The sequence below is a fragment of the Aphanomyces invadans genome (genome assembly GCF_000520115.1).
Source record: "Aphanomyces invadans strain NJM9701 unplaced genomic scaffold supercont1.6, whole genome shotgun sequence".
NCBI lineage: Eukaryota > Oomycota > Saprolegniomycetes > Saprolegniales > Verrucalvaceae > Aphanomyces > Aphanomyces invadans.
Window position 1 is genome coordinate 332,718 of NW_008580151.1, and position 21,668 is coordinate 354,385.

Below are 21,668 nucleotides of genomic sequence, written 5' to 3' on the forward strand. Positions count from 1 at the left end.
GCCAAGCGCACGGGAAAACTTGTGCGGAGTGCGAACCAACAACACAATTTTCACATGAGCAAGACCACGACATAGCAGTTGTTTTCAACAGGACCGAGTTGCCGGCACCAGTGCAACCTAAACAAAGGTGGCGCCACGTGAAAGAACTCAAGCACAAAGGTCAGAGAAAAGCAAAGCGCTGCGTTGTTCGCGTCAATGTCACTGGCAATTCCCAACGCCTGCAACACTACGCAGCATCCGATAGAGTGTGCATGAACCGACGCGTTGGTGCTGGCTATGGGCACAGCGTGCCATACCAAGAACGATCGCACGATGTCGGACTTGCCCATGCTGAAAGCGGTGGAGGTACTCGTTGTGGATGGATGTACAACCAAGACCACACGTGCATGGCATGGCTGTATTTGCTTTGCGTGGTCAAGTCGTTTCGTCAACATAAAGATCGCCGCTCGACTTGCATTCCATTTGCCGACTGACCAACAGTTGAAGCCGCTCTCGCCTCCAGCTCCTCGACCGCCTCTGCTGAAAAAACGAGCTAGGGAAATGCCACCAACTCGGCCGTCGGATCCGACGCGGCTGGCCAAGCGATTTCGCCATTGCAGAGCACATCATGCACCACGACGAATGTCCATGCGTACAGCACGTGTCTGCTCTCATCCATGAAGCACTCCGAAACTCTTCAGTTGGGACCGAACCAGGAGATCGTCGCGTTGTTTCTTCGTTGGGCAGTGCACCGAAAGTGAACTGTGCTACGCCCACCTCATACGACCCGGGGCGGGGCACCCTTGATGTGCTCGACGCGTTCATCTGGGGCTCCCATGACCACCAGGGCGTCAGGACTCTCGGCCTTGTCTTTATGGCATGACACGTGGAGGGCTCGTCGACCTGTCGTGCACCGACGTGAAGCTCCTCGCTCTTGTCCGTCCGTACCGTCCATCGCCACCTCTCAAGCCTCGGCCACCATCCATTGTTTCGAGGACGTTGGACAGCTCGCCGGCAAGCGTCGATACCCGTGAAATGCGTGGGATAGGTGTCGGATCTCGACCGTACACGTGACTTGCGGTCTTCGAGTATTGTGCGTTGTTGTCACTGCCGAGCTACAAAAACGCCGTGTGGGGAAGAAGGACAATGGATCCCCGGAGCTATACCGCCGGAGGCTCGCGCACGGCGTTTGCTCTTGGCACACCCAACGACGCAATGCAGACGTTGGCGAAGGATGCAACGCGTACTACGGCATTGTCTTTTATGAACAGATCCAACAAGAGTATGCTCCCGTGGGCCCGAGGCCCGTACTAGAGGGGACAACAACAACCCACGGTCGCCTGCGACGCCAACCTCTTGACATTCCTTTGTCAAACCGTCGCACACACCGATTCCATCGAACGGTTGCTATCGCGTCATGAACGATCCTCGGGTGCGTTTCGCTCGACGCGCGTGGTGTGGTGGCCGGACGTTGAGTGGCCCCTTTCGTCACCATGCTCCTCGTCGGGTCGCACCGCATCCCGACCCGACACTCGACGATGGAAGCCAGTCCATTCGGAGAATGTGCAACGAGTGGTCTTCTTTGCACACAGGTTTGTGTCGTCGTCGATGGCGGAACGACGTTCGTGTTTCATCTTCACGAACGTGGCATCAGGACCTTCTCGGGTGTCCAGGCGTGGGGCATCATGGACACAGGAGGCGCGACATCGTCGAGACGTTGTCCAGGAAATCGCGCATTGTTGTTTCCCGTGGCCAACGGTATTGCCAACATGGTGCGATCGGCTTTGGGACGCCGCGACCTGAGCCAGCAACGCCGCGTGCACACCGCATTCCAGCACGTTGTACAACCCGACCGAAACCCTGGCCAAACGTTTCGTGCTCTCCCCGCCGGCCCCCCAGCCCCCGTCGCCCTTCATCCCAAGCCGCGTTGGTCCTACTGCGACGTGGAAATCCTCCCGCGACGTTTTCATTTCGTTCACTTGCATCTCGTTCGTCGTGTCGAGGCATCGCGCCCGTGACGCGACGCGTACTACAAGAACACACCGGGAGAAACATGCATGTTTTCAAATACGTCTCGACTCCATGTGCAATGTCAGCCCGCTTGTCAGGCCTCATGCGATCACGAACCGCGAATTGCTCAGAATCTTGACTTCGAACGTCATGGACTGGATCTCGCGCTTCCTGGAATCGTACAAGTGGATGACCCCATCGACGTCCTGCGCAACGATGCACAGGTCGCTGTTGGAGTCCTTGGAGTCGGATGTAATAGGTTTGACGGCGCCGAGGGAGTCTTCGTCGTCGTCGTCCTTGAGCTCCGTTGTTGTGCTCTTGTTGGACCTTCGAAGGGTCAGCGAAGACGGTTTGTTGTCTCCATTGCCATGTCCATCTTTGCGCGGGTCACCAACACTGCCGCCGCACTCTGATATGGGGGATAGCGTGCTGTTGCTCTCGCCGTTGACCGTGATCATGGCGACCGACTTGGTCAGCATCGCGCGGACGTGCTTGGGGTTCTCTGGCAGGCCAAAGCACAGCGTGTGGCACATGAGGAACCACTGGAACGTGCACAGGGCACGGGCTTGCACGATCACCGCTTGGTTCTTGTAGTCGGCGAGATCATGGAACGAGTAGCACATCTCGCACAAGATCGACGACGAGTTGTACATGGCCTGTCGAGCGAGCGAGTTTTGCGACAGCCGGCGCCACTTGTTCCAGTTGAGGAGGCGGTCCGCGGACAGCATGACAAACAAGTTGACGAGCATCACGAGCATCATGCTCGGATACGACCGAATGAACCAGGACGAGAAAAAGTCGACGCGGATGCTGTCGAGGTCAGCATTGGTCGACGACAGCGTCGCCATGTCCGAGTTGCCGTACTCGATGTACTCGGTCCGCTGCATAAGGAAGATGGCGGCAAAGTAGATGTACAAGACCGAACTAAAGTTGAAGAACCCGACGACAGAGTTCGATCCGTTGTACCGGGACATGCTGACAAAGTTGACCACGACCTTGGTTGCTTTCACGATGAAGCAGTTGATCCAGAGCCATCGAAACTGGATCGCTGCCATTTGGATGTCGATCCACCGGTTGTCGCCTTCAATATTCCAATGGTACACGAGGCGCGAGTACGTCATCGAGTTTTTCTCGTCGAGGAGGACCGCCACCACATACACCAGGACAAACCAGTCGCTGTTCAAGCAAAAGTTGGCAAATGTAAACGTGTGGCTGCTGTACCGATACAGCGGCGGCGCGAGGGTGTGGACTACGCGCTTCCACGCCGTGTCGACGGTCCCGGTTTCCGTCCACCGCGTGGTTTTCTTGCTCGTGGCAAACGACACGAGCGCAAGCACGAGCGCGATGCCCCGAAGGTACAGCGACGATTGCGTCCCCGACGACCGCTCGAGAATGGCCCCCAGCATGTGGTATTCGCCTTGATACGCGTGGCTAGACGTGACGACGAGCGAGTGCGTGGCGGGGTCGACATAATACGACGACTTGCACACGTCCAAGCCGAGCTCAATCACGGGGTCGCACCCCGAGCAAAAGGCGACGGCGTTGAACCGGTACATGGACACGTTGGCGACGATGGTTTCTCCAACAGGAGGGATCTCCACGGGTGTAGTCAGCCGCATGTCGACGTCGACCCGCGCGGGAATAAAGCCGAGGTAGGCTAGGTCTCTGTATGATGCGTTGGGGGGAGGGGGCTCGTCGGGGGCGGTGAAGTAGTTGTCGAGCGTATTGCCTCGAACGAGTTGCATGTAGTTGTACACGACTCCGAGGTTCATGGTGGTGGAAGTCGTATTGGGGGGGAGGGGGTACGACTGGACGAGCGTACCACAAATGCCGTTGGCGGCACTGTCGATGTAGTGCGCGCCGGCAGTCAGGACGTAGTCGGTGGGGTCGCGGATGTAGCACGAGTCCATGATGTAGTGAATCAAGAACATGCCGCCTTCCGACATGGACTCGACGTTGGCCAGGTCGGGAAAGGCAAACGTGCGGGAGAGTTCACTGGGCTCAGCGAGGTTGATCAGAGGCGTGAGGAGGTAGTTGGAGTTGCCGAGGTAGTTGATGAGCTCCCAGTTGTTCATGATCACGTCAAACCCCACAAAGAAGACGCTCGTCAGCCCAAGACACATTTGGACGACGGAGGGCACCCAAGACAGCGACAATGCAATCTGTTTCAGCGGAATCATACCAACCTAACGACGCCAGTCTGCCCCAGTGTGGTTGCGTCTGCGTCTTGATCAATGCACCCGGCGTGGTTTCTCAGTGTATTTTTACTCGCGACGGGTGGCATGGTCAGCAGACACATTCAGGTATTTTTGGCAGTCCGTTTCCTTCAATATGCAACAGCCGAAGTCGATGGGCCGCCAAGTCGTCCATGGGATCGTATTCGACACGCCAAAAGGACAAGGGCATGCTTCACGTGCGACGGAATGCGCGGTGTACCAACTCGAACCGGTTGTGTCAACAAGGCGCGCCCCTGCCGGCTTTTTCCCATTCATGGGCAGGACAACACGTCAGGACGGACGGACGTGGCTCGTTCACGAGCAAGATTCATGTGAACCCCACGAATTGCATGCGTGTCTGTGTTCCCGATTCGATGGAGCATCGTCCTGTCGTCACAATTGTGGTGACGGGTCGTCCAGACGGACGGAGGTCGCGGCGAAGCAACAGTTTGAATCGCTCTCGGCATGCGAGTACACGCATGGACCGCGACGACGTCAAATCAGGCAGTCGTTGTCCAGGTGTGACCTCCAAACTTCAATGGCCCTCCAGCCGTCCAGGCCCTTGGCCGACAAGGTCCACACAGGAGCAGCTGTACCGACAGTGCTGTTCAAATGAATGGTTGTCGAGGCAATGGATGGTGGGAGCAGCATGGCGTGCTCTCATCGCGTGAACTTGTCCGCCGAACGATGGGCACTAGGACAATCGAAATGCGCCAGTTGGGAATTCCCAACACCAACCTCGTTGACCAACAACGTCAAGACTCTATGTGCATCCAAACGTCGGTCCAGTGGGAATCCCAGCGTTGGTGGGAGTTCGTGAAGTCGAGGCCACCTGCGTCGACGACCTCGTCACGCCAACCGGTCCACAGCATGTCATTGCGACGTCCGCCTCGGCCATCGCTGGCGCCTTGGGATTGGCCTTTACCACGTCCAGGTTGAAGTGCGCGGGCCGACGCCATCATGTACGTATAGCCTACGTGCAAAATTCGTGTGGATATATATCATGTCGTAAAAACTACCAAGCAACGCAGTGAGACTTATTCATTCGTAGCCTTCTCACTCGACGCGTCAATGTACGGGATCCATTCATCGACGGAGACGGCATCGTCATGGCAAGACGTGTTGAGTCAAAAACGGAGTAGCAGTGTGCCATCGTCCGAATGCACCAACACGATCGCATTCGATGGCTTGTACACGTCGCTCGAGGGTGCGCTTCACCGTCGACGACGACGGTAGCCTCATGGACGCCAAGTGGACAATCCAACCACTGTAGATTAGGAACCACACGTTGGGAGGCAATGAGCCAACAAAGTTCATGTCAGGGCCGGTGATCCCTTGTTTGATACCGTAGGCCATGACGGCAATTCCTTTCGACAGAGGCAGCTGCATGAAGACGTTCGCCATCGCTCAGGCGACATCCTCACACAGGGCCTCAGGAAGGACGCCCCTTGAGGGCCAAAACGTCATGGAATTCGTCGTGCGACTTGGAGTACTATACGGCTCTGTCGTGAACCAGGGTCGGTGACAACGCGGAAGTTTGTTCGCGGGACGAAGGCTGATCGCAGCCAAGGCCTGCAATCCGACAGTCTTGACTTCCACCAAGTCTTCCCACAAAGCAAGGTGGAGGACGCCATCAAGGGCTTGGTTGAGCCAGAGTTTGTTGGGTGGAAGCACTAGCAACTCATAGACGCTTGCACCAAACATGAAGTATCAGGTTGGCGTGGTCGATTGCCGTCGGCAGCAGGCCAAGCGATCGCAGGGCCTTTCGTTCCGTGGCAGAAAGGTTGTGTTCAATGAAGAGTGGTCGCATTTCGTTCATGCTTGCAATCAAGAGAGCTTGCGTAGAGAAGACGGTGTCAAACCATCGGGGGCGACGCAGTGTGTTGGGCGATTTGAGAGTGCATATACCATGCGGTATGGAGATGCATGATGTCTTGTCGCTTTGAAGCACGTTGCAGCAACGAGCGGCCAGGGATGTCCGTGGAAGGCTTTGGTGGCGGACATGAGGCAATATGGACCTTGCCGCTGGAAACCCTGACTTTGAGTCGCAATTGAAGGCACGACTGGTTGAGGCGTCCGCTGTCGTTTTTCGATTGAAATGGATACGCCAGCACCATCACACTGGTACGACGTAATACCTGTCTCGTCGAGCTAGACCCCACGATCACCACGACTTCCCTGTCGTCTTGGGCTCCTCCTTTGGAATGTCATGCTCAGCATTCAATTCTTTTGGTATACCGCTCTGGTTTCAGTACTGCTGCGCCGCCCACTGCTGGGGTTTCCATCCTATCCCATCAACGGGATGGGCGAAAGCGAGCTGTGTGTCTTGGATCTGGAATCGAATGGAAATTTAAACCTGACCCAATGATAGCACCTTGAACGACAGTCCCTTTCGCCACGGCGCGGTAGGGTGCAGTACTGGGGGAGTCTCTTTCCCGTACGAGTGCTTGCCGCCGCGGCAAATTGGCCGCAAACACCGCACCATGACGAGAGCAATTCAGCAATGCCGCTTTTATTGCATATTTATAGCCAATGAAATGATTTTAACTAATTTCGGGCATTTTTTATATAGGGCAGTCACCTACACATTAAAATGACAAAAAAATGCAACAAAATTCGTCCGAGCATCTTAGTTGACCGCAGCTCAGCCGCCAGTCGAGACGGAACCAAGCATGCTGCTGTCCACACAACTCACGGACCACCTCAAAGTGTACTTGACGCTTCTTCTGGATGCGAAAGACCTGCTCTCTCTCTCGCTTGTGTGTCGCAGTACGTTCGTCCGCCGTCTGTCGTCCCCATCTTCGCTGATTTGACGTGCGATAGCCTGGTATATCTTTTGCAACGAAGAGGTAAGCTGTCGATGGTTGCAGCCGTTGTGTGACGTTGTCATCGCAGCCATTGTGGATGATTCAAGTCCTTCGCAAGCACCAAGGGAACTTTACGTACCATTCGTTTGCGTGGAAGCATGTGTACTTTCGGCCACGGCCATTGTCGCCGTCCGATACGTCACCGCCGCCTCCTCCTCGACCGTCCATTTCAATGCCGACAAATGCATTCACATCAGATTTTCTCTATCGGCGCTATTGCCGCTGCCACATGAACGTATCCACATTTACGCCGCCTTGCATCGACTCCCGCATTCCTCGCGTGGCCATCGCGGGCGTCACCCCCACGACGTTCTTTCGTGAATTCGCTCGTCGTCCTGTGCTTCTTACCGACGCGATGGCATCTTGGCCCTCGTTCACCCCAGGTTTTTGCGCATATACACCGCCGCAACCTTGGAGCGTTCAAACTCTGTAGGGTCCCCAAACCAGTGGACAATGGAGAAGTTGGTGGCTCGTTTCGGCGACATCTTGTGCCGTGTGACCCACAACCTAGACGTGAAGGCCGCCGTTCGCATGACGCTGTCCGACTTTGCCGCGTACGCCGCCGCCCAGCATGACGACTCGCCACTGTACATCTTTGATCCGCACTTTGGCGCGTCGATGCCATCCCTTCTCAGCGACTACGTTATCCCAAACGTGTTCAACGAAGATTTGCTTGCGGTTCTTCCGCTTGAAATGCGTCCAGACTTTCGATGGCTTGTCGTTGGTCCCGCCCGGTACGAGCCTTTGTCGAGACACCCTCGTCGATCTCGTCGCCGGGCACACGTGGTCCTTCCCGATTCCAGGACATCACGACGACTCACGTTGTCATGGTAGTTCGGGCGCTTCATGGCATGTCGATCCTGCCAAGACTTCTGCATGGAACGCGCTACTTGTCGGGCGGAAGCGGTGGGCACTGTACCCACCTGGACGTTGCCCACCAGGGGTGACCCTTCTGGTACAAGTCCCTCGATCGCGGCATCACGTTGTTGTGGTTGCTGTGTGTTTTCCATCACGACCAACCTGACTGGAGCGTCCTCGGTGTTGCTGAGATATGTTTGTCCAACGTGTACGGCATAGGATGAAGACACGGCATCCCCAGCCACGTCGTCCCTCGATTGGTTTTTGCACGTGTACCCGACGTTGTCCGACGCCGACCGCCCGTTCGAGGTAACGCGCCTTGTCCGCTTCATCCGTCGTCGGAAGAGCACATGTCCTGGTATCTCAAGTGTGTTGTGGTTGCTCCCAAGGTTGTCCAAGAGCCTGGCGATGTCATTTCGGTGCCAAGTGGGTGGTGGCACGTCGTGCTCAACTTGGAATTTACCATTGCTGTGACTCAAAACGTTGTTGGTAAAGTGTGCCCAGCGACATTGGTCCATGGCGTGAATCCGTGGCAGCTAACGTCCCATCGAGTAGATTCGCACAACGTGACCTGCTTTGCGCACGACTTGATCGCGGATGGCAACGTCGAGCGGTTGACGCACATCCGTTCGCTTGTGGCCCCGTACGTCCTTCCATCCAGCCACTGCACGGACCTTCCCTCTCGGGTCGTTGAGTGGTTGTAGAACCCACCCGTCCCTCGGCCATTTGCTATCTCTCCACACTATGCCGGTGGACGAAGGGTACTTGAACGAGCCGGCCATGGTCCAACATGCGTTTTCCGAAACGACGACGTGGCAGCCACGCATCCGCAGTGTCTTTGCCGATACCCCCAACTTGGTGAACGCGATAGAAGCCCACCTGACGCGCCACCCGTGGACGCGACCGATTCAGGCGCTTACGTCCCGAGTGAACCCAACGTTTAGCGTCCATGATCTGTTTGTGGTCAAATGGTTCAGCCCACTCAACCGGCTCTGGGGCGAATGCCATGAAGCGCATGTGCTGACCTTGGATTTTCCCAAACTCCAGAGCTCGTCCACGGTACGACATGCACCTGTCGACTTGTTGGTTGACGTGGAGCTTTTTTCTGGGATGGCTTGGATGGTGGCGGGCTTACAGAAGGACGATGCTGTGGCTAATATTGTGATGGCCCTGTGCAGCCAGGACAAGGGCCTCAAGACAGCCCCAACCCAAGCGCTTTGTCGCGACTGCTCGAAGCTGCCTTTGACATGGAGCAGCTCGTGTACACGTTAATGCGTGAAATCGCGACGTCGTTGGCGCCGTCCATGGTCGCATCGGGATACCTACCAGACCGACCGAAAAATGCCATTTGGAAATGGCCATATGTGGTCACAACGTACGATCCAGCTGCCACTTCGCTGGCTCACGCTGTCAAGACCCACGGAGGCTTGCTACGGTCGAGCTGGTTCGGGCTGGTTGAATGGCTTGGACAAGACTGGTTTCCGATGTTTCACGGGTTGCAGGTGCAGTGAGTGCAGTCAACTGTAGCCTTGACGACGACTCTTCCAGGTGCCATCTCGTCCTGGTGTGCTTGGCACCGATATTGCGAGCATCCAGTGGTACATTCAGTATCTCCAACGGCTTCGCGACGGCTGCTTTGCAGGTACTCTGCTTCTTTCTGTGCTTGAGAGCGCCAAGGCGTGCTGATAGCGACGAGGGACTTGGATGCTAAATGAAGACGTTGCATGGATTCTAGTGCATGCCTCAAACCAAGTCATTCCAGCGCGCCTGCTCTGCCAACTCGACTCGTATCTCCCGCGCAACGCAGCGACCCTCGTGACCGCCGCTACGCCCGTCGTCTTGCTACACCAAGACTTGACGGACGAAAACATATTGGGTCATGTGAGGAACGCATCGAGTCCATTGGTGGCTGCGCTGTCCACCCTTCCTCCGCTGGATCGAACGGCGCTGGAAGCGTACTGCTCCACTCATGGCATTCAGTCTGTCGACGACCTCATCGACGTCGAGCCGTGGGAAGACGAAACGGGCACGTCCGACGCAACGCGATGGAAGCTTTTCAAACAATTCCACGTACGTGTGGGAGGCTAAACAGTCGAGATGACGTTGTTGTTGGTGTGGTGGTAGGTCGAGTCTGCCCTTGCCACGTCATTTGTCCTCGCGCCCGATCCAAATCAAGACAGCGAAGATGGCGACGACGACCGAGTGAATTTGGACGGCGATGTGCAGTGGACGCCTTGCCTCGTGATCGATTTCGCCGACACCAAGACGGGCGACCCGTTATGGGATCTCATTCCAGTTGTGTTTTCGATGCTGGTGAGCAAACGTGCTGCCGCCATCGCGGCTTGTCGACGTGGCATGATTCGTCTTCGGTAGCACGGCGACATTTCGTTGTGCCGCGCGTTGTTGCAGTCGCCGTACTGGACCAGCGTCATCGCGACCCACTCGAACAAGTCGTCGTTGTGCCACGTCTTGATGCACCTGACCCTACTCCATCCCAGTCAGTCCATTCCCGCGCTCTTCCACCACTTCCCAGGCGCTCGCACACTGGCAACGTGGGAGGACGTTGCTCTCCACGTATTTGGCCCCATGGTCGACGGATTGTCGAGCAACTGTGCTCCTCTCAACAATTTCCACGACGAGGCAGTCGCAACCAAGCGCACAGTGTCCGCTGCGCCGTGAGCGAGCGAGCATATCTCAATGCGTGACGATTCCAACGCGGCTCTGTAGTGTGGCGCATGTTAAAAACAATCTGTCGAGCACTACAACTTCGCTGAACGAGTTGCCTCCAACGTGTTTGTGGACGTCGTGTGGAAATCGAACGAGTGACTCGAGTCGATCGCGCTGCTGTGGTCGTGAAAGCGCTTGACGGTCTACTTCGGCTGTCTTTTCTAAGACGTGCTGGGCGTCGATGTCTGCTGCATCGACGCCAAGGGCGCGAGCACAACATGCCAACGTGTGGATTGAGTGTCGAGCTAGTGTGAGGTCAAATCGATCTGGACGCAACCATTCGAGGCGACGTCATCTCGACAGCCACGCCCGCCATGTCGCTCCGAACCAAGCTGTTTCGTGCACCTCGTCCACCACGAGATCGACGACACATCAAGTGGGCGATGGCCTCTCCAACAACACACCATCCGCACGTTTCCAAACTCCTTGCACTCAAAACGCATCAAACGTGAGGCTACGTTGATGACTGCAAAACTAGGCGTCGTTGCGTTGCGGTGGTGTCGGCTGGGCCGAGGGAGTGGTCTGTCTGGGGTTGGGCGACGGTCTCTTGTTGCAACAATGTGTCGGGTGTGCAAGTGCTGATGATGTGCATGGGGCTGTTGCAACCGCACGTAAACTTGCCGGTCGCAAACGGGTGCTGGATGCCCGGGACGTTATTGTTGTAGTCCACGAGCGCCCGCAGCGCCAATTCTTCGTCGGAATGGCCGACGCTGAGACCGCCGTACTCGGTCGGGATATTCTCGACCGGGATGCGAGTCCGCAGCGCGTCCAGGACGTTGTCCGATTCCTTGACGAGCGTAATTTTCTTGCGGACACCAGGGCCGACGAGAGTCTGCACGACGCGCCAGATCGTGTCAAACCAGGACGGAACATTTACGACGAAGATGCATCCGCACCGATTTGGATGCCGCTCCTCTAAGCACACCCGTGAGAGGCAACACATCGTCGAGATGTAGAAGTGGCGGCCACGTACTTGTGTACGCCGCGACGGACCGCATGTACTCGATGACGTCGTTGTCAAACGAAAAGAAACCGATACCCGCAACGTCGACGACTGAGATGCTCCGGCGATCGGCGGACGCTTCCACAACTTGCCACAGAAACTCAGTCATGAATGCGTAGCTCTTGGTCAAGTCGGCCAGCGTTACGCCGCGCGCCTTCAGCGCAGTCAGGTTGAGCTGCCCGGGCTTTTCGTAGTACACTGGCTCGTTCTCGTAGCCGCGTTTGTGGTAATAGTGCGGGTACAGTTCCTTGATCACGCTGTAGTGCGGCAAGCTCTCGCTCAAGATGCATGACGTCGTCATGATGGATTAGCTGTGATGGCGAGTCGGAGGTGGTGGCAGTGGGCAGCAAACGTTGGCAACGACCAAACGTTCGAGAATGGAGCTGGCGGCAAGAATGCGCCGTGACCGCCACTCGACCTATATCCAGCAGAGAGAGCGACGGCAGATATTTTTAGCCCACGTCACCCACGGGATGGCTGGTTGTCCTCGAGGCAACCAACTCGCGCAACACCACCTTCCACGTATCACAGCCGCATGCTGTCTTCGAAAGCTTGGCCCATGCGAGACCCCAATCCAACGAGGGCTGCGCTTGACCTAGAGCGCGACACGAGAGGTGGTGATGTCGAGCCATCGCCTAGATTCCATCTTGTAACCACACTCGTTCCATCAACGTTGTCGTGGCGGAGAAAAAGCCGTTGCAATTTCCATGGTTGGGATGGCCTCTAGCTGTGAATTGCACCGGGTGGATGGTGGTGGCACACAACATCCTTTCCATCGCGACCCTCCATGGGGGGGGTGAAAGCGTCGCCTTTTTGTGCGGCGGTAAGGATCGGTTTTTGGCAACTACACCACTCGAGGAACAAAATTGCATGCATTGCAACACCAACCGAGACTGACTACACATCCTTTGTCGTGGGCTGGTCCGCGGGGGCGGCAGCTGTGGCCACAAACGGGCGCGGGACGAGATCGCCCACCAGCGGGTTCGTGGCGCCCTCGACCTTGTTGTTGTAGTCCTGCAGCTGAAATAAAATGGCTTCCTCTGGCGACTCGCCTGTCGACCCGCCACCAAACTCGACTGGGATGTTTTCGTGCGCGATGCGGTGGGCGAGCGCTTCGTAAATCTTGTCCTTTCCTCGGACGATCGTGACCTTCTCACGCGTGACTTCGTCAATCATTCCCTGGACCACCTTCCACACCATATTGAACCACCCAGGAACGTTCAGGATGAAGATGTACGCGCAACGTTCGGGATAGTGCTTGCCTAGTTCCGTCGCGCCGTCAGCCACCATCGATTCAGTAGAGTTAGTTGCACGGCGCCAGCAACAACCATCCATTCGTACACCAAAGCCTCAACGCACGGCACAACAAATGAAACCCTCAAGAGCGCTCGTCGAGGTATTCGACGACGCAATCTCAGCACGATATACGACAGAGTGCACGCTTCCGTTGTGGACAGCATGGCCACGCGACTCCGTCGTCATTTTTCGATACAACCCCATCAAAGGATCAAGAAAAATGGCAGGTCGAAATCAAAACACGACTGGTGCCTACAACTACAACAAATGCATGCAGATATCGGTCACACAACGACACAAGCAGCCACTCTGACCCATGCGCGCCAAAACAACGTACCAGTGTATCCCGCGCACCGACGAACGTACTCGACGACTTCGCCGCCAAAGTCCGAGAACCCGATGCCTTCCACGTCCAGGACAGAAATGCACTTTTGGTTGTCGTCCTTCTCCATGACCGACCACAAAAACTCGGTCACCATTTGCGAGTTGCGCAAGAGGTGGTCGAGCGTGATGCCTTCGGCGCGGAGCTTCTTCAGGTTGATTTTACCCGGCTTTTCGTAATACACGGGTTCGTTGTTCAGGCCGCGCTTGTGGTAATAGTGCGGGTAGTTCTCCTTGATCGTACGAAAGTACGGCATCGCTTCAAACAAGATGCCGTCCATGTGCTGTTCCTTGCGCCACTGCAGCGTGTCCTTCCAGCGGACTACAGCACAAAATTAGCCACCAACAACACTGCTTGATAAACCCATGGCAATGCAAACACCACTGCACGTCGAACATGATACAGCGACGTCGTGCCATCCCTTGGGCCCGCGATGGTCCATGGCCAACGCCACGAGGGATACCACGACGGCATGTCGCCCCGCAAAACACAATCTGACCGACCGCATGCCAGTCTCGCATTCAACGCACACAATCCACAGCGCCATCGTGGGGCATCGACGTACCAAGCGAAGCAGATTCGTCTCCTTTCGTAGCACGAAGAAAGCGTTCCGGTACAGGAGGTAAAACCGGTTCATGGTGGTCGTGGCCGTCGGGAAACGGGGCATCCGCATGGTACACGTACTGGATCAACGTGAGGGTCCTGCCCCCGTTCTGAGCCAACGATTGTTGGTGCTGCTGCTGCTGTTGTTGCTTTTGTTGCGAAGGCAGGGGCTTGGGTTTATCGCTCGCGATAAGGAGAAGCATGGCGGGGAACCAAATGCACGCGGCCAGCCCGACGGCAATCCATTGATGGACAAGGCCGGATCGTTTCAATAACGCCAAAATCTACGCAATGAGGACACGCCATACCGGAATGACCACAGACGCAGCAAGGAACGAGCAGCTTACCACCGACGAAATTACAACCAGAATGGACACTTGGTGCACGGGAGCACCACGCAACTTGGCCGTAAGAGATTCCAGCAGCGAGCTCGAGGCCGGCGCCGCGTTCGACGTGGCATCTGACGTGCTTGCGCTGGGTGTCGTGATTTGGAGTGTCATCTGAACGCCACCGGGGCCTCCATCCGCGAGCGGCACGTAATGCTTGACACGGCCAGAGACAGCCATGTCATTCAACTTGTCTGCTGTCAAGACAACTTTCTTGTCGTGGGTGAATTGCACTTCGACGGTCGCGTTGTCGCTCGAGATGTCAATGGGCTGACCAAACTGGTAGCTTGTCAGCGTCTTGCCGCGGACAAATACCTTCTTGATTTGAAGACGTGGTGGAACGACGGCACAGAGCAGGTCGTGGCCTACAGAGCCACGTTAGCCTCGATCAATCGCCTGGACGGTCCACAACCCGTCACACTTTGTGAACGAGATGCCGAAAACGATATGGTGTAATCGATGTAAAGAGTGTCGGAGCACGGACTGGCGACTACTTTGCGGTGCAACCAGACCAATCCTCCACTCGGTTTGGGAACAGTACAGGCATGGCCAGCGTACCTTTGCCGTCGCAGCAAATGTATCCGCCGAGAATCGACGATGTGGGCTTCTTGAAGTTTGTCAGGCGCTTATTGTACGTGCGGACGTGGCGGTTGGCGTCTTCGACGTCGATGACGACTTCGTCGCCATACCGAATGAACAACGACTTGGGCTGGGGAAGCTTTGGGTTCGGATGGAAGCTCACGTACATCTCGCCGTTGGTTTGTCGGGGACGGGGACCCACATACCCTGTGATACCGCCGGTTTTGTTGTTCCATACCAAGTTGTCTTGGTTCACAAGGACCAAGGTGTGTCCAAACTGAACTGCCGACCCCTCCGCGTGCTGCCCACTCGGATCCAGGACGCGGTACTCGTCTTCTTGGAACAAATGCTCCTGTTGGTCACCGAGGGGCGGCACTGCGTTCAAAATCCCGTGCTTGCCTTTCTTCTTGTACACACCAATGCCGATTTCAACTTCTGCAGATGTGGGATGGTAATGACTGTTGGCGAGCAAACGAAGGGTTTGGCCATACTTGAGGACCCCCGCAGGCGTTTGTGCAACTCCGTTCGCACCAGACGACGATGCACCTTCGATGGCCGTCCCAGGCGTCGAGCCACGAGGGGGCGGCGCAGCCGCCGCGCCTGTCGTCGCAGACACGGACATGCTTGCAGAATGGACCAGGGGCTTGCACGACTTTGAAATTCCATGGCAAAATAAAATTCCTGCGGACTTCTCCATACAAAACCCAAGAACAATCCATAGTTACCATGCAAAAAAATGCAACGGTTTCAGACAGGAGCTGGGAATTGTGTTTTTATTGCCACGTGGACAAAAACAAAGCAGGTAAAACAATATATTTTCTGCAACCAGCATATTGAAATTTCACCAATACATACGCGCAACCATAGGTAGTTCTAGTATAATATGACAAGTTGACAGAGAGCATCTGTCATTTATTGTATTTGTTGGAAAAAAATGCGCATATTAATAGAAACCTCGTGAACGCAGTAATATATATCAATGTCATTATTTTAATATACTTTCACATTGACAAGGAAAATGTAGGCATCCCGAAGTTCACAAGATTGACCGAGGCGAGTGGATGAAGTGGTTAGCTGCGTAGGACCTGGCCTCGCACTGGGCTGCACCATACATCAACTTGCAGCTTTTCAGGAGCCTTGAGGTGGCCCGAAGGGCTTCGGAAAGCTGACGTCCATGCAGCCGTAAAGGTTTGGACCAGCAACACGATGCTACAGAAGCATTACTGCTAGATTACGTTGCACATTGAGACCACACCATGACACGTCGTGTTCGTGGGCGGGCGGACAAACTGGATGTGCTCACTCCTCGAGTGAAGTCCACGCCGAAGCGCAACTTCACATGCGGTGGCGAAAGAATTGACGAGGAGCCCCTTGTCGTCGACTCCAATGGTCTCCTTCAAGAGTGATATTTGATCTCCAGGCGTCAGCTGCGCACGGGAATCCTCTGCGCAGGCAACAGTGCAAGTGTTCGGTCCATGCATCGAACTAGGTCACGTCAGATCCCCCATCATGGTGTCCATGCAGAGCGAGACCACGTTGTCGTATATACAGCGCGCGAACTCGTCGACCGCAACGTGGGGTGTAGGCGCCTTCGTCGAGGAGACATGATTCGAGCTACGTGTCGGAAACTCAAAGATCTCACGACATCTCAGCCAGCATAGACGGAGAGAGCATGACTTGTACCGCGCTTACAAGGTCAATGCACTCGTCTTGCTCATGCGCTTCTGGCCCCCTGCGCAAGTCCAATGGCCAGGCGGAGCGCGACGCCAGCCAAAATGCTTCAATCCATTCAAAAGTGTATCCGGATGCCGGATACGGTAATCCAATGCATCAATTGTCAAGTCCCATCCAGCTGTCCCATGGCAACGACTTTGACCGACGAGTACGCAACCTTTCTCGCTCTGCACGAGGCGCAACTGCGAGCCATTGCCGTGCCCGAGCACTTGTGGCCATCTCTGCATCACAAGCTCAGGTAATCTGCAGCTGTCGTCCGTACTGAGTTGAATCATCTCTCCCTAGCCAAGAGGAGTTCGATGCAGGTGACTACTTCCATCTGGCCAAAGACGAAGACGACGACTTGCATGCTGTGGTGTTGCGGGAAATCGATCCGAACGACTCGAACGCGATTTTCCTCGTCGACCACGCGTGGACATTCACCACCGACAACAACAAGCCCCGCGAGATGCTCACGACTGTTCCGTCGCTCATCGGGCGCATGGAAAACCTCATGCGCATCGACGTTCCCGAAGGCGCCGATACCAACGCCCGTGTGAATACCGTGCTCGACACGATGTGGAAGTTCGTCAACTCGTATCGTTTGGGCCACCTTAAGCCTGAGGAAGCGGGAACCATTTGGTAAGCAGTGCGTTCCTTTCTATATAAGTAGGTTGTCGACGTTTGGTATAGGTACGTCATGGACGAATTCGGGTCGGCCATCGAGCACAGCGACGAACCCAACTTTAACATGGCGCCGTTCTACTACGTCTCTGCTCAATGCGCGTTCTCGCTACTTTGGCCAAAGGAAGCCATCGAAGCCGACGACTTTGCCACGTTGAATTACGTGCCCGCTCGAGACGAAGACACTCGCACGGCGTTGTGTGCGGCGCTATTTTACCCGAAAGGCGAAGGATATGCAAGCGAGCTTGGCGCCATTTGCTCCCGCCGCACCGCTGCGGCGGCTCACCACCACAACGAAACGCAATTCAGTCGCGACAGCGAATCGGTGCCGCCGACCATGGACACTCTGCCGACATCGGACGCGTTGCCGACGCCGATTAAAATCTGGACAGGTATGACGCGGCCACAAAAGTGCAGGGTTTGTTGCGGTGCTGTCGCTTCACCAATGTGCAAATAAAACGGGCGACTGTACAATCGATGTGTGTAGATTTGAAGCTCATGTACGAACACTTGACGGACCGTCGCTTTGAGTTTACCGACGTCGAAGCGGACGCCAACGTTGTGTGGCCGACGCGCCACATCAAGGACTACGTTGCGCTGTACGAGAACCCGAACGTTCGAGTGTTCAACCAATTCCCCAACGAAAAGGTCTTGACGTGCAAGGATTTGCTGTACGAAACCTGTCGTCGGTACAACCCATCGATCGCTCGTGCGTCGTGCTGACGCGTCGTGCAGTGCCAACAACAACCAACAGCCACCGTACATGGCGCTAACGTTCAACATGGAGACGGAGTTTCCCGAGTTGATGCAAGAGTTTACCCGCCGCGACCAAGCGGGCCTGGACAACGTTTGGATCTGCAAGCCATGGAACCTCGCGCGGTCGCTCGGTACAAGCGTGTGATGTTGTCGTTGCTAGGCGCTCATGTCGAGTGGCGCTAGACACGGAAATTGCGACAACGGCGGCGCAGCTGGCCAAGCTCGCGCAAACGGGACCCAAAGTGGCGTGCAAGTACATCACAAAGCCGTTTTTGATCAAGCAGCGCAAGTTTGACTTTCGATTCTTGGGTACACCAGGACTCTGACACAAACGAGTCGACTCGGTGACCTCACAACGGCGTGTTGTGTGGACTACTAGTTATGCTGGTGGACACGGACCCTCTCCAGCTGTACGTGAGCGGCGTGTACTGGCTCCGCATTGCGAACAAGCCGTTCAAGATGGACCGATTCGATGACTTTGAGACGCACTTTACCGTGATGAACTACACGGACTACGGCGTCGAGATCATCAGCGTCGATGAGTTTGAGGCCCAGTTCAAAGCCGAGTACCCCACGGAAGACTGGGAGGCGGTGAAGGCGGACATTTTCAAGTCGATTCGGGCCATGTTTGCAGCCGCGACGGCCAACCCGCCGCCCCTTGGTAGCATGACCCCGTTTCTGTTGGCGTGATGGGGCTCTGCATGCTTCTCTAGGCCTGGGCAAGTCGAAAAAGTCGCGTGCGTTGTACGGCGTCGACGTGATGTTGGAGTGGACCGACGACAACAAGATTCACCCCGTGATCCTCGAGGTACGACACATGATGTGGGTCAACTCACGAGCGCGTTTTTAGACGAACTTTCACCCCGACTGCACGCGCGCGTGCAAGTACTTTAAGGACTTTTACAACGACTTGCTCAACGTGGTTGTGCTCAACAACACGGACGCAGTCGTCCACGGCGTCACCAAGCTGTGATTTCAGTGGACTGGATGAATGCAGCGTCGACCAAAGCACACGTCGAGTGGCTTCGTTTGCACATTAACGTTGTGATGTGTCGAAAACATTCCTTGCCTTATTCCTCGTCCATTTTTCTTAAGCGCAACAGCGATCAGCGTGGGACTGCTGCAACGGCGCACTAAAGATGTTGTATCATGGACGTGCATGGATAGCATCCCAAGGTCCAAAATGGATCTTGCACACTGTAATCCTGCTTGGTAATCGTGACAATGATCGATAGCTCGTCCTTTGCAAGGTTTTACCGGGAAAAGCGCCGCAACTCGGTCACTTGGCATGGCTTTTACGACGCCCTCCACTGGACACGACTTCTACAATCCACAGAGTCCACTGGGTTGCATAGAGCGATATTTCCGAGAACAGCATCGCCATCATGAACATGCTGTCTGCTCCCCCCATGCGATCGGGGATGTTGTACAAGAAGGGCCAGAAAAAGGCGCTGCTCGGCCGAGCAAACTGGAAGCTCCGGTACATCGAACTCACCCCGACCGCCATCTCGTACTACACTGAGAAGGGCGGGAACCTCCGGGGGGTGATTGACTTGACCCACTGCACACCGAGAGACATTCAAGCGATGCCGAGAGATTGCATCAAGACGGGACGGTCACCGTCGACGGCGTGGCGCATCGCGATCACTACCCCCGTCCGTCGCTTTGTCATGGCGGCAAACACCCCCAGCGAAATGAATTTATGGTTTCAAGATCTCATGCAGATTGTGCAAAACCGGAGCATTGCCAACGACATTTACAAGGTGTAGGCCAGCCCACGACTTGCAAACTCGAAGTAAATTTTCGTGCCTGACCGGTGCACTGTGCCATTGCAGCCAAAACATGACAACGTAGTCGATGAGCTCGTGGATCTTCGTCACTCTGTGTCCGCCATCTGCCGCCATGAGTCGTTTTGGCTTCGACTGCTCATCTAACTCGTGGTATCAATGTGATGCTCCTCACGCAAGGACGGCGTCGGGCGTCCTTATTTTTTTAATCCTGCGACACACGTCAGGGACCAGCGTGTAGCTCACCGAGCTGCCACTCCGCTACACGGCATGAAACGGAGCGAAAATATGCTTCCGAGGGGGATCCTGACGTGCAGACGGCATCAAGTACGTTGCACACTCGATTTGTCACTACAAAAGCGCTGGACGCATCGAGTCGTATAACTTCCCTGACATTCGCTGCAGTGTGTAGTCATGTCACACTCTGCATCAACCAAGATGCATGCCTTCGATCGTTTCAAGGCGTCGACGAGTACAAAACGCAGCAACGAACGAGAACAGCCAATCAAACGCGATGTGCGATCGTCATTCTACCAATGGCATCGCGAGGATCGTCGCGTTGAGAGATGGACAGCCACCAAATCGCGATACGATGTACGCAGCACTCGATGCCGACGAGCTCAAGGTTCGGTCCAGCATGTTGTACAAGAAAGGCAAGAGTGGAGTTGTCTTTGGTCGAGCGAACTGGAGGCCTTGGTCTCGTCCAAAGCTCTCCAGTTCTACGCGTTATCGACGGGAAGGTTGAATGGCATGTTGATCCTGACCGTGTGCGATCCTGAAGACATTCAACCGATGCCAAACGATTGCCCCAAGACTGGTACATCGGGGTCATCGATCTGGCGAATTGCGATTCAAACAACGACCCGTCGAATCTTCCTTCCAGCGCAGTCGTCCAGCGTTGAACACGTGGGTACACGACGCGTTCATGTCGCTTTTCATGGCTTTGGCTGTCGGACTTTGGCCGACCACGACGGTAAGACACGAATAAGGCGTCGTGAATCCATGAAACATTGGTATTCCGTTTAAATTTCTTCCACCAAATCGTCGGCTTTCTCAGCAATAAAATGCCTCGAACGTGCAGGATTCCCGGCTGACTGTTTCGAGCTACATTACCAGCTACGCTACACCTCGAGCTTGACGAAACGACAAAGAAGCCGCATGTCAAATTGCACTTTGAAATGGTGCAGCCTGTTGTAGCGTTCCGGACGGGTCTGCAGAGGCGACGATTGTCCAGCCAGACGCATCGAGGGGCACTCGCTGATATCGAGAGACCGGAGCTACGTATTTTGAATTCGACATCCATGCGCGTCGTCTGCTTGACGATTCCAATCGATTCGTAGTAGCGTTCAGCGTCAAGTCCCCCGTAAAACAGCGTCTAATGGTTCTTTGAGATCTGGCCAAGTTTTCGAACGCATCCAGCGGCCACGACACGAGGACGCTCTTAGCATAGCCCTAGCGACGGAACTCCGTTCGCATGTTGACGCGGGGGATACAAGCAACTCGGGGGTCGTCGTACCAAAATGAGCCGGGCAACCTCGACGTAGGCGATTTCCCAGTACAAATACGTTCGACGGACGGCCGTACACCGGGCGAGCATGTTTCAGTGCGCCAGCTGAGGTGGTCCTGGCTGCCTGATTCATTCTCTATCATGGCAGCCAAATCTTGCGCGGTAGACAACGTAGCAATGTGTTCGAAGCGTTTTCCCGTGTCGCTGCAGGTTGTGCAGCGTCGCTGACCTGAATGAAGTGGCCCAAAATTGTTTTGATTGGTTAAAAGGTTGGAAACTTGGAGAGGGCGTGCCAATGAAAACCGTATAACGTTA

At 55.4% G+C, this 21,668-nt stretch overlaps 7 protein-coding genes across 9 annotated transcripts; 3 read left to right on the forward strand and 4 right to left on the reverse strand.

Annotated features, from left to right (window-relative positions):
* Positions 1-74: 74 nt before the first annotated feature.
* Positions 75-1,255, reverse strand: H310_03852 (hypothetical protein). The gene has a single exon (XM_008867909.1). The coding sequence runs from the start codon at positions 802-804 to the stop codon at positions 415-417; it is 390 nt and encodes a 129-aa protein (XP_008866131.1). The 5' UTR covers positions 805-1,255; the 3' UTR covers positions 75-414.
* Positions 1,256-2,014: 759 nt separating this feature from the next.
* Positions 2,015-4,251, reverse strand: H310_03853 (hypothetical protein). The gene has a single exon (XM_008867910.1). The coding sequence runs from the start codon at positions 4,167-4,169 to the stop codon at positions 2,091-2,093; it is 2,079 nt and encodes a 692-aa protein (XP_008866132.1). The 5' UTR covers positions 4,170-4,251; the 3' UTR covers positions 2,015-2,090.
* A 2,565-nt stretch (positions 4,252-6,816) lies between these two features.
* Positions 6,817-10,820, forward strand: H310_03854. 2 transcript variants are annotated; one of them, XM_008867912.1, is made up of 14 exons: positions 6,817-6,974; positions 7,029-7,054; positions 7,101-7,455; positions 7,506-7,806; positions 7,907-8,027; positions 8,150-8,239; positions 8,320-8,419; positions 8,486-8,573; positions 8,635-8,989; positions 9,109-9,432; positions 9,479-9,572; positions 9,666-10,000; positions 10,055-10,243; positions 10,304-10,820. In XM_008867912.1, exons 1-14 carry the CDS (start codon positions 6,878-6,880, stop codon positions 10,607-10,609), a joined length of 2,781 nt encoding a protein of 926 aa, XP_008866134.1. In that variant the 5' UTR covers positions 6,817-6,877; the 3' UTR covers positions 10,610-10,820. The 2 variants fall into 2 exon arrangements, with proteins under 2 accessions (XP_008866134.1, XP_008866133.1); XM_008867911.1 differs by having other exon boundaries at positions 7,101-7,806.
* A 247-nt stretch (positions 10,821-11,067) lies between these two features.
* Positions 11,068-12,097, reverse strand: H310_03855 (hypothetical protein). Its single transcript, XM_008867913.1, has 2 exons — positions 11,631-12,097; positions 11,068-11,572 (listed from the first exon to the last, which is right to left on the reverse strand). The coding sequence occupies exons 1-2, from the start codon at positions 11,959-11,961 to the stop codon at positions 11,112-11,114; spliced, it is 792 nt and encodes a 263-aa protein (XP_008866135.1). The 5' UTR covers positions 11,962-12,097; the 3' UTR covers positions 11,068-11,111.
* Positions 12,098-12,513: 416 nt separating this feature from the next.
* Positions 12,514-15,554, reverse strand: H310_03856 (hypothetical protein). The gene is made up of 5 exons (XM_008867914.1): positions 14,886-15,554; positions 14,289-14,692; positions 13,904-14,225; positions 13,294-13,659; positions 12,514-12,922 (listed from the first exon to the last, which is right to left on the reverse strand). Exons 1-5 carry the CDS (start codon positions 15,526-15,528, stop codon positions 12,558-12,560), a joined length of 2,100 nt encoding a protein of 699 aa, XP_008866136.1. The 5' UTR covers positions 15,529-15,554; the 3' UTR covers positions 12,514-12,557.
* Positions 15,555-16,749: 1,195 nt separating this feature from the next.
* On the forward strand, positions 16,750-19,260 carry H310_03857. 2 transcript variants are annotated; one of them, XM_008867916.1, is made up of 9 exons: positions 16,750-16,878; positions 16,926-17,261; positions 17,313-17,695; positions 17,791-17,992; positions 18,039-18,190; positions 18,243-18,368; positions 18,439-18,720; positions 18,773-18,867; positions 18,910-19,260. In XM_008867916.1, the coding sequence occupies exons 1-9, from the start codon at positions 16,766-16,768 to the stop codon at positions 19,030-19,032; spliced, it is 1,812 nt and encodes a 603-aa protein (XP_008866138.1). In that variant the 5' UTR covers positions 16,750-16,765; the 3' UTR covers positions 19,033-19,260. The 2 variants fall into 2 exon arrangements, with proteins under 2 accessions (XP_008866138.1, XP_008866137.1); XM_008867915.1 differs by having other exon boundaries at positions 18,439-18,867.
* A 184-nt stretch (positions 19,261-19,444) lies between these two features.
* H310_03858 (hypothetical protein) lies at positions 19,445-19,828 on the forward strand (the record flags this gene model as incomplete). Its single annotated transcript, XM_008867917.1, has 1 exon — positions 19,445-19,828. One exon carries the CDS (start codon positions 19,445-19,447, stop codon positions 19,826-19,828), a length of 384 nt encoding a protein of 127 aa, XP_008866139.1.
* Between the last annotated feature and the right edge of the window lie 1,840 nt (positions 19,829-21,668).